Consider the following 12,280-nt stretch of genomic DNA (forward strand, 5'->3'; position numbering starts at 1 on the left):
GACGGCAGCACGCGCTAAAGCGTTTAACCAATTTTTTTTTAGTCGATTGTGACGTATGCGATAATTCAGTCCTCTCGTCCATTTGATTAATTTAATCAATTAAAACCAAACGGTATAATGTTTAATGAGAGCTTGTCGCGAATTAAAAAGAGGGAGTGGGAGAGGGGGTTGAAAATACGTCATCAAAATTTGAAATTTCCTCCACTTCAGCACCGCCAAGCAGCACCGTAACCAGGATTTGATTTCAGGAGGGGCACGCAATGGAAACAAAAAAAAAAATTGTACATACGTCAACCATACGGTTCAGGGTGGGCACGGCCCGACCGCCTCCAGGTTACGGCCCTGCCGCCAAGTGATGCGTTTGTATGTCTACGGGAGCATAAATCGAAGAGATAAAATCGCGCCAGACCATACACTAAATATAAAGTTGCTAGTACTATTCCAACTAGTAGGTTATGTAGTCTATTGTGAGACTAGCTCTCAGTAAATATTTTAACGGACGCAAAGGTAGAGTTGACACACTTTTGGGTCTTATGTCACTTTTGTTAAAACTTACATAAGAAAATGCACGAATTTTGACGGTCTGCGTTCTCCTAGCTTTTACTGTCTGTTTTAGATTTGAGATTTTATCCCAAGCATTTTATTCATCTAAGATAGTATATGATGACTGTATTATTATTATTATTATTATTATTATTATTTTTTTTTTCTTTTATTCTTGTTTTGGCTGTGCTCACAATGTTTTTTATTGTTTGGTGATGCCGCTCTGTTACAAAGGCGTGTACGAATATACAAGACAAAATAAAACTTGAATCTTGAGTTTTCACTAAAGCTGGTTTCACACTAGACGGAAAATTAGCAGCGTAAAGTTGAATGTTAGCGGTATATCGAATGGGAATCAATTTTCAGCTCGGCGTTTATTATCGTCTTTCCGGCATATTTTCCGTCGAGTGTGAAACCAGCTTAAATCAAATAATTATCTGCTACGACTTGTCTTTGGCGTAATTAATGCAAATCATCCCTAGCTTCGGTTAAACCTGGTGGTCTAAATGTGAAATTCATTGATCCAACATAAACATGGTAGTTCACATGCTCCCTTTTAAACAATTTTGTCAATAGGACCTCTTCTAGGAAATTGCCAAGAAGTAATATTTTCGAGAGTCAGGAACTGCAAGTCTGTTTATATAGTGCTTGTTGCTAACTTTTCACCTGTAAACAGAACGTCGTGTTTTTGCTATGCTTTAATACGTCAATAAAAGCTACCTGGTTAAAAGGAAACACTTTTTGCATACCGTACACGTGAAAAGTTTCCATTATTTCATTAAAGACTATATAAACAGTAAATTGTAGGTCCTGCCTCTCTCGAAAATATTACTTCTTGGCAATTTACTTGACGATGTTTTATTGAAGCGTCTATGAGCGGAGCGAATAAGAAAGTTAGAGAAAGGCGCGGAAAGAGCTTTTTTTTGGACAGAAGGTATATATCTCAAAGCAAGAATGTATTTATTTATACCATAAGTTAATGATTAATCATTAACTTATGTTTATACTCAGGGAGAATGAATATGTCAAGACACGTTGAGGCCCTAACCCCGTCACGCGAAGAGGGGGGGGGGAGAGGAAAAAAAGGAGGTGGTCTTATTTTTTGCGTCCCCGCAGCAGCGTTAATCGCGTCGAGAAACGTAATTTTTAAGAACCAATATGATTGCAGTATTATTAGATTTTATTAAAGCGGAGGAGCATACCGGGGGCCCCAACGGGTGGAATTTGAGAAACGCTAAAAATAATCTCGACATATTCATTCTCCCTGAGTGTAAATAAATACATTCTCACTCAAAGCTTATACGTAAATCGCAGAACAATTTTGAATTTTTGCTTCGGCAAACACGCATGCGCCAAAAACAATTTTCTTTAGGACAAGGACTACAGTAATACTATTACTCGAGAAAATCATTCCTAGTAGTAGGCCTAGTTATTATTGATTCCTGCCCAAGGACAATGGAATTATAAACGATATTTAAATATGGGTATCTCGACATTGGCGTATCGCTTCTGACTCAAATTTTTCATAAAACACATTGAAAAAGTCCAAACGAATGCTGCAACTGTTAAAATGCATTTTCTTCATTCCCAAGAATAATTAGAAATATTTCATATTTAGAAATGCATTTTTTATGTAAAAACCACTAGTAAGTAAAATTATAATTCTACATTGACACGGTCGCATATGCCCAGTAGTAGAAGTAAATTTGTCATGAAAACTGGGTGGTAAATTTTCTTTGTCGGCAAACGAAATAAATCGAAGCAGATAGCACTGGATTGCGATATTAACGCTATGACTGCAATGGAATCGTAGTGCGCGTAATGATAACACTTACAAGGAGACGACCCGAGGTGTTACACACCGATTTAGTTCAAACTCGAGGGATTGGTAGACCTTCATGTAACTTGAAAAATCTTAAAGGGATTTTATTCAATGGGCAACGGTTTTGACATGGCAACGAAAAATGTTTTTGACAATATTGATTGTATGTGGTGATTTTAGAAAATACCTCCATGGTTACTACAATCATCCTACATGATTCTACTACATTGCTACAAGAATTAAATTAATATGAAATAAAAATTGAGAATTCAATTATTATAAAATACAAATTAAGCATAGAATTAATATTAAATAAAAATTAAGAATTAAACTAATATTAAATAAACATTAGGAATGGAATTAGTATAAATTAAACATCAAATCAATATCATATATCGTTATTTTGATACAGTACTTTTTTATTTATCGAACCTTAACATATCTACCAGGTTTTCATATTTTTATTTCTAAAGAACGAATAAATAGATACCGATCTGATCTGTTCTTTTTCCCCAGATCAGATATCGCAGCTGATATCTGGGAGTCGGTTGGAAGCACTAGTCTAATCGAGTGTTATCTTTTTAATTTTTTTAAATTAAATCTTTTTGAAAATTTCGAGAATTTATTACTGATTTTGATCTAATATGTCGCCTATTAGAAATCGTTTAGACATAAAGTGTAGTACATCAAATTAAAGCTTATTTTAAGAGCATTTTTATGAATGTCTAAAATCCAAAATCGAAGTTTGCCCTCATTACGAAACTGGCCGTCGAAAATGACCCCCCGTTGAATAAAAACCACGAAGTTTTAACTTGGTATAATAAAACGGTAATATTTAGAAAATAATAATCAATGTTTTCGACATCAGCGCTATGTGTTACCCTTAAATCGAGAGTTTCATAGTAATCATCGAAATATTCTTCAATTTATTATTTAAAATGTTTGAGGGTGCGAAAATGAACTTTTCAAGAGTTTGAAAAAGTGACTTATTTTCGAAAGGCTCTAGTTACGCAACCGCTGCATCGATTTCGCCAAAAATTTCAATTTCCCCATGGTTTTGTCCCTAGTTTAGGTGGTTTAAATTTCATTTGATTCGGCCGACCCATGGTTGCATGAGTTGTCGACTTGACGTGGAATGACCCTACTTAATTTGAAATTATTATAGGAAGACCAATTTCCTTGCACACCTCTGGTTTTTGAATACATTTAATAAGAGCGGTAAAATTTACTGTATAAAGGCAGTAAAAAGACGGGCCATAAATTTCGCTTCCTTCCCGATTTTTTATTAATCTGAAAAACCTCTGCCCCTAAATCGTGCAAAGAAGTTATACAGAAATAACACCCAAAAAAGTAACACTTACAATATCACAATTAGTTTTTATTTTAAATTATAAATTTTTTAACTTCATATGGCAACACAACACTTCACGTGACATGACTAGTCTTCATGTAATTACCTTTTTTTTACGTATAAAATGGCGCCAGCTTTTTGGGATGGGTTTGTAAAATTGTATTTGTAATGGACGATTCGTCTTCCTATTGATAGAAAATAAACAAGGAGAGAGAAATTAAAGCTCTAGCGGTAATTGCGGTTCATTAAGCGCTCGAAATTCTTATTATTTATTTTACAGAGACTAGCGCGGTAATTCGTTTTTTTTTAATGGGAGATGAAGCTATTAATTCGTTGACGATCTTTCTTGGCCGTGGGCTTATCTTACGGTTTTATCTTTTTCATTCTTAACGAGCGTGTCTTAAAAGGAACGCGAAGCTTAGACGCGTACACAACCAGCTTTCAGAACGTAATTAATAATAGGCCGATTTCAAAGCAATTTAACCTGTCAAGAAGATATAGGAAACTGGTTTGGCTGGATAAGTAACTAGCCCTACAATACCCGCCTCGAAATCCAGACGAAAAGCCATTTCGCTCCAACGGATGCCTCTCTCCCCAACCTCCATCTTCACGAAAACCAATTAACGAAAAAAAAAATCTAAAGAAGGGGGGGGGATAAAACTAGAAAAGCGAGTTGTCGCTGACAATATTCGCGATTCGGGGACGGGGGGGGGGGGGGGGGAATCCTGGGTGGGCATGATTGGAATTATCCACCGGGCCTCGTTAGCAACATAAATCGTTTAGATATATAAGTAAATACCAGCCTTACTGTCCCTCCCACTTCTATCAGTGAACCCTTTTATAAAGACCAAAGGGTTTGGGAAATAAGCCCGCACTAACATCAGAAATCAAGTGTAGCGCCATTGTGTCCCAATTAATCAGACGAAGCAAAGAAAAAAGCGAAGAGCTCGTTGGAAATACGGGTTTACACGCAAAAGGGCTGTTTCGTGGTATTTTAGCGTTATTTGTAATTTTTTGTCCATCTTCTGGAATCCAAATTAGGGATTCCTGGATTCAGAGGCGTAGCTGATAGTCCGTAGGGCCCCCGCTAACCATAAAAAATTAAAAAGGGGGGCCCCACAGAGATTTTTGCGGGGGGGGGGGGGGCTCTGAGTTCTCAGCTACGCCACTGCCTGGTTTGATATACGCATTGCACTCCATCAAATAATATTCGTCGTAGTGAGCGAGCTTGGAGCCGTTTGTTGGTTTTTAAGTTGCGTATAGTCCCCGCTGGAAGCGCATTCATTTTGGGTATGACGTCATTTCTACGTCGCTACATACGTGCTATACATAATTATTTCGACTAACTATTATAATATAATTATAGACTTATGGTCCCTCCCCCTTATTATCCAGTCCCGGTATTAATGTCAACACGCCACATTAACACGGTTGCAACAGTACCAGGAATTCCTGGAAAAGTCAGGGAATTTGAAAATGCGTCTAAAATCAGGATAATATCAGGGATTTTAATTTTGGTTGCAAGTAATTCCTAAAAATTGCTATATGTTGGCATCATAGAAATCTCTTAGGTAACTAGAATGCTGCCGCCTACGGCCGAGCTTGACGCCAGTTCGCCTTGAACCTTCAGCCAATGAGAGGCCGTAGAGTGGTTCCGCCAAGGAGGATAATAATCCTCCTTGGATCCGCTACTATAGCGGGAGATAGGTGACGTCATTCTCTCTGGTGACATTAAATTCTTGGCAGAACCACTCTTTGAGCTCTGATTGGCTGAGATCTGGCTATCGTCTGCCACAGCGTTTGGCCCATTTGCCAGTTACACGGCAGCATTCTAGTTACCTATGAGATTTCTATGGTTGGCATAAATGGTTCAAAATGGGAAATCTTAACAAAATTTTGGCATAAAATAAGTCAGAGAAAATAGGGAAAATCTAGAAAATGATAGTTAGCAATTGCCATATTGTGGACATATTTTGTCAGGGAAAACCTGGAGAAGTCAGGGAATTTAAATCCGAAAAAACTGTGGCAACCCTGCATTCAGTACTTACCGCTCCTGTTAGTTTCGTTGGTAAATATAAACGCTTTGCACCTAGGGTCCAAGGAACACGTTTCGGCGGCCTCTTCCCAGGCGCTTACTAAATGCGAGCAGCCAATTTTTCCGGACAGAGATTGGCGACAAGAGTAGTCGAAAACGCGTGGCAGATCCATATTGAGCAGTCTCTCGTATTCTGACCAAATAACAGTGTTGTTACATATACATTTTTACATTTAGAGCAAATTGGGCCCTCGAAAATATATTTCGGGGCGTAAGCGCCTTGGCCTCAAATCACCACTGTGTCAATTACGCCTGGCTCAAGTGGATGACTTTGAGGTCAATTGAAGGCGTGTATTGTGCCACAAACGACGCGACTTACTGTCCGAATTTATTAAACTGGTCGTCGAATTTGAGCCTTTTTTGTAGGTTCCGAGGGCAAATGTTACGAGGAGATCTTCGGTACGTTGAAGTAAATAAGTAGAATTCCATAACCCCGAGGAAAAGGATTTGGCGATTAGGGCCGCCTCCGCTTCCAGGCCAGAGGGGACACCGTGAGGAAGGATGAAGTTGACGAAATGTCTTCCCGCTTGCACCATGTTGCTTTTATCACTCAGTCCGACGCACAGCCCGTGGTCGCAGGGGACCGCTACGGTCCCCGAGTCCCCCGAGGGATTTTTATTTGACACTTGTAACCGTAAGACGCAGTCCGAGTCCGATTGGCACTTGATATCGCCCCGCGTGACGTCGTCCACGTCCGAAAGTTTCAATTGTCCGTCAACCAGCACAAACTGTTGGCGTCTGAAATCACTAATTCTCAGAGGGCCTCCTTCTTGAGAAGAGAAATACTGAACAAGGCGAGCGAGATCCAACGACAACTGCGAAATATATCACCGATAGGTTAGTCTTGGTATTACGAAAAGCTAGGAAAGAGAACGGTACCCTGAGTCTGTCTTCCCAGGACATTTGCAGAAGCTTGATGACGTCGACTAATTCACCAAGTTCCGTGATAATGGCAACTGTGGTATGTTTATCCATAAATCTCTTATAGGGAATGCAATATCCAATCATCTAAAAATAGATAAAGTCAGATTTTAAAAACGACAATAAATTATTTAGTTAATAAAATGGTTAAAGATCGATCGAAATCATTTGGAAACGATTATACATTTAAAAATACAACGAGTTTGGAATGGGTAAGCAAAATACTTGGAAACACCAAAAAATTTAATTGAATACTAATATCGAAAATATTCGTAAAGAGGTGTTGAAATTATTTGATATTTTCAAATAGCTTTCAAACTCGTCAAATAAGCGCGGGCTTTCCCTCGACTATTGACTTTCAAGGCTATTAAAGGGCCACCGAATCGTTTGACTTCGGGAAATGGTCAAATTATCATTCGTTGAAGGGGCTGCCATCCCGAGGTACGGTAGGGGATGAGCTACCTGAAATTCGGGACGAATTTTTCAAATAATTATGTTGCCCTTAGAATTAAACCAACACAAAGCTGGGAGAAATGTTGATTTAGTTAGGTTTGTGAATCACCTTAATTAAATATTTCAAAATTTTATTTATGAACCCCATTATCTTAAATCTTTCATATAAGTATGAAAATGCTGGTTTGTATTTCAAGTTAGCCAATTATTTGAATGGTGGAAAGTCAGATTTCAGTGTAAATTTAATACAAAGTGAATCAAATCTAGTGATCGTACGGGGAACCCGACCCGGTAAGTTGGCGATCCCCAGGTTTTCAACCCCGACCCGACTCGTCACTCGGTTCGGGTTGTTAAATTTTTGGGTCGGGTTTTACAAAAAAAAATTAATAAACGCCCGAGTGAGTGCTTAGCTACAGCCTACAACCAAAACGGAGAAGGACGGGGCAAGACAGCAGCCTAATCTCTCGGCGACTTCTCTCGTTTGAAGGTACAAAGGTTGCGTCACACTCGCCTCTCGTTCGCCGTGGTTTTGATTTCGTTTTTGGTTTTAGCATCAATTTTGTCACTTTGGGGAATATTTTACTGAGAGCATGGATTAAACACTAAAGGATGTTCCACGAGCGAAAAATGCAAAAATACTCTCTAACCTTGCCACCTAGCACAGCGAGCCCGCAAACCGGAAATTGTTTCTATCCAGGGGCAAAAAAATGTGCATGCAATGATACTTTGTTTATCTACTTACCAAAGATCCTTATTTTAGGATTTGAAGATTTGCAGATTCAACCTTTTCACTATTTACTATTTGTAATTTTAAACGAAATTGAAGATTGATAAAAGAAGCGTGTTTTGATCCATGTGGTTATAATCTTCAACTAAAAGAGCAGACGAAAATCACGAAGTTCCAAAAACCCGCTAAATTATTGAAATAAAATACGAGATGGCCCTACAAAATCATATCCGGTGCCCCTAGGGGAGTCAAGCGCGGGGGAGGAAACACGTTACGACCGAGCCATCGCGAACTCGGCATTGAAATCTTAGCTCGTGGAACATCCTTTAGTGTTTAATCCAGGCTGAGAGCTAGTAACGGAGTGACGTCACCACAAGAATAAAATCTCCTCCAACTAGTGAGGCGCTGTCAAAGGCTACGTGTGACGCGGGAGCAAGCGGACGCAAAACGGCGACGAAGCCCGTAATGCAGTCTGTCTTGTGAATAGCTCTCAGTAAAATTTTTACATGTGAAGAATAGAAAGTATCACACTTATGGAAGAACATTATACACTTATGGTTTTACTTTTAAATAGGCGGTCGTTGAAGCGACTACTCTCGTCACTTTTGTAATTAGAAAACGCTTAATAATAAAAATTCCAAAAAACCCCGACCCGACCGGTTTTTCGGGGTTTTTTCTCTCCCCGACCCCGACTCAAATGTCACCCCGTACGATCACTAATAAAATCATTGAAATTTGCTAGAACAACGTGGTGGCTTGAAAAATTAGGTATATTATTTGATATTAAAAATACTTTTTGGTATTTGATCAGTTAACTGTCTCCGATTTTTCCATTAAGTTACTCGACGCTTAAAATATTTAATGTGGTATTTGACGTACCTACACAGAAATAAATATTTCAAATTCGATTTTTTGGAGATAGAATCTATTCGCAATAGAAAACTACCGCTACGCCCCCTTTGGTTCGCCATTGAAACCTAGATAGGTAGCGGCTAAAGCAGACGCTATTAGTTTTGCCTCGTCGTTATTCGTAAATTTGACTCAATAAATAATGATACTTGCATTTTAATATAATTTTTACATCGTTTGCTTATACATGTATTTTGATAAGTTTATTTAAAAAAAAACGTTATAGGCGCTAACTCGGAGAAGCTAGCCTAGACTCGTTTCGGTCGCGATTCCTCATAGAAACCATAGATATAAGATATGTATATAAAGGTCAAGATAAATTTCGGGGCGTCTGTCCGTGGTCTAAGCCTAACATTAAATACGGAACTGACACCAAAGATAATTTAAACTCGTACCCTAGATTCGAAATCACTCTCTCGCGCGTTGCCGATAGCGTTTATCCACTTCCCGCCGGAACTCAGAAAAAATTCGCTCCGTGGTTTGCGCCTTACCGCAACCACAGCCAACTTCGATCACGCGCTGCCGCGCTATATAGGCAGCGCGTGATCGAAGTTGGCCGTGCCGCAACCAATGGAGCCCGATTTTTCTGAGGTCACGTGCCGGAAAAGGGTAAACGCTTCGTAACAAAACCGTCAATGGGAAAGCTCTCAGTATTCGAATCTAGGGTACGAGTTTAAATTATCTTTGCTGACATCTAGCAGACACCGAGGAAGGCACGTGACCAAGAGCGCGAGCTAGCATTTTAGTACTAAGTGCTTGACCTTTCCGCAGGCCGTAGTCTTTAGACACCATCTGTTGGTGACTTTTAGTATAATTTTTAAGCAGGAGACAATGGCTCTCGCGACGATAGCACGAGCTTTCTTACCGATAGATAGCGTCTTATAAGGATAGTCTGCAGAAATTACGCGTTTCTGCTAGCTGTCACCTCCGTATTCACTCCCTTGGAAATATTTTATCTAGACCTTTATATACGTTTCCTATATCTATAATAGAAACATACTAATTAAGCCTAATTAATTTCGATACCTATAAAGCGTCACCGACTGTTTACCGTAATTTTATTTTTAATTCTTTGAACTTTTGTATAATAGGGCAATGAATACTAAAAATAGCGAGCATCGAGAGCAGAGAGAATAATTTTTGTGAAGATAGTCGAGGCAAATAAAAAAAAATGAAAGAGGAGACGAGAATAATTCTGATGGCTACTCATTGCAGCAGTATGACAGAAAACGGGCTCCGATTACTTTTTCCGGCTCAGAGCCAACTGCAGCTGGCGTGCCTAATTTTTTAGGCTGTTCTATTTTAAGGTAGCTCCTTCCCGCCATTGGGCTCGGCGAAGCGTCGCGGGATGTTTATCTCAGTCTTACATAAATCTTTAAATAATACAGATATCGGTAGGTTTGGTTTTATATTTCCCACCGTTAAAATTGCGAACTTAAGTAATTGTATTTACAAGTCGCGTCGACGCTGTTGATAAACGAATGTCCGTTCTCGGTTGAGGACAACATGTAATACCGTTAACACGTCGTAGTTCGCTCGCGAACCACTTTTAACCGAGCTAAAAACGAAACAGCGAGATTAAGCGCAAGCTAGAAAACGCGTAGAGGGAACTTACGGGAGTCTAAGCGGAGCTTTATCGAGGGCGGACTGCTTGCAGTTACACGTTCCCCTTACTCGTTTTTTAGCGCGTGCTCAACTTTGCCTATTATAAGGGGAAACGGACTTGTTGTACGCCGATTTTACCTCCTAGACGTTAGGTCTCTTTCTGTCTAAATGGAGACGCTATGAAAGAGCCTTTGTTAGAACGTGTTTTTATAAAACGTGCGGCGGGACTCGAGGGAAAAGCCCGCGAGCTATTTTGGCGGATACTATTTCCTCCTCGTTATCACGGTGACCTATGTAGAAGAAGAATCTCAACGAGTGAAATGGTAATTCTTTTCACTCAAAAGCCATTTTTGTAATATTTTATCCGCGAGTTTTACCCCAATAAGACCAATTTACAACAAAATAGTTATCTTATCAGACTGCCAGACGATTGATAAGCAAAGTCAACAATTATATTTGACGTATTAACGAACTTCGCTACCGTTTCATACGAAAATGAACTTTAAATGTAGTTAATAGTCAAAAGAAAAAACAAAAGGCGCAAAAAGTAGGACGTTTAGCGAACTGAAAAATTTAATAATAGCGCTTGTTAAATATAATGGGTTACCTTTATCACATTTGGGTGGTTAAGCTTCGATAGTAGATAAATTTCTTTAAGTATTTTAGAAGATGCCAACATGTAACATTCGGGTAAAGCTTTGGTCGCGTCCAATTCGTTCGAGTGTTTTAAGCATTCAGCCACGTCATGACCCTGCGGATTAACAGTTTTTACCGCTACAATTCGGCCATTATTACGAATCACAGCCCTATACGCGGATTTTGTCCATCCCGTAGCCACAAATTCGAACCGTTCCAAAGAACCTATTGACGTACAAGACAACGAGGAATCGTTAGAAATTGATTTCTCCGTTTGAAACCCGTTTACGTTCGATTTAGGCTCAAAAATATTTCCCGACGTCGTTGTGGGCGATACTCGCCACTCGTTATTCTTAAGAACGAAATACTCGCGTAAAGTAACGAAGAATTGGGCGCCTCCTTGAGTTATCGCGTTACCGGTACCATAATCTGAAAAGATCTCGGCTCTTTTGTCGAAAACAGCTTGCAATATAAATACGTTGCACAGGATAAATAAACCGAATATCGAGCCCGCCGCTCTGGGCGCCTTCCTCAGGTACTGACCTATGGTCAAAGAATTGGAGGTAACTGTTAGACTGTGATGCCCGGTATACTGCGATCGTATTGGACACGACATATTTAATTACGATTTAATTTTCGAGGTAGTTATTTTCTGACAGTTTATTCGAAATTCCGCATCCCAAAATTTCTTTAAAACACGGTACGTGAGTTCCAGGCCTATAAGATTTTCTGAGTATCATACTGAGGCAACGAATCGTCTCGAGTGTTTTCGGATAAGGCGATATTCTAAAATAGTAAACGAGATCCAGATGTGGCTTGTCAAAATTGTGGCCATTAAGAGTCTTCGATTCGTAGCGAGCACCGTCACTTATCTAGCTAACAATCTCCCGATCTCAGGAGCTCCTCACAGCGCGCGGCCGCTCCGGAAATCCTAGGAGTCACAGTCACTGCTCTACTCAAAGGACGAGTTTCGCTAGTCGTAGCGTTGCTGGTATCGCCATCTCTCGAGTAATAGTAAAATTGTTTACACAATGAAACTCGTTTCGCGATCGAAAGATTTATCTTCTCCCTCCTTCCTCTAAGCGCTGCAGAACCTGCAACGACCTCTCCTTTTCACCCCTGGAACAAATAAAACAAAGAGGAATATAAACTATATGTTGGGATATGATATGGCTACTCACGTCCGAGAATGTTATGCTGTTAGCTTCGTGTATTAAA

The 12,280-nt window shown here is 39.6% G+C and overlaps 1 protein-coding gene across 1 annotated transcript; it reads right to left on the reverse strand.

Moving 5' to 3' along the window:
• Nucleotides 1-3,733: 3,733 nt before the first annotated feature.
• On the reverse strand, nt 3,734-11,988 carry LOC149947735 (extracellular tyrosine-protein kinase PKDCC-like). Its single transcript, XM_090173084.1, has 5 exons — nt 11,034-11,988; nt 6,691-6,819; nt 6,131-6,626; nt 5,765-5,944; nt 3,734-3,901 (listed from the first exon to the last, which is right to left on the reverse strand). The coding sequence occupies exons 1-5, from the start codon at nt 11,676-11,678 to the stop codon at nt 3,819-3,821; spliced, it is 1,533 nt and encodes a 510-aa protein (XP_090029210.1). The 5' UTR covers nt 11,679-11,988; the 3' UTR covers nt 3,734-3,818.
• Between the last annotated feature and the right edge of the window lie 292 nt (nt 11,989-12,280).

The sequence above is a fragment of the Leiobunum rupestre genome, chromosome 4, assembly GCF_980474605.1.
Source record: "Leiobunum rupestre chromosome 4, qqLeiRupe1.1.hap1, whole genome shotgun sequence".
In the NCBI taxonomy this organism is placed as follows: domain Eukaryota; kingdom Metazoa; phylum Arthropoda; class Arachnida; order Opiliones; family Sclerosomatidae; genus Leiobunum; species Leiobunum rupestre.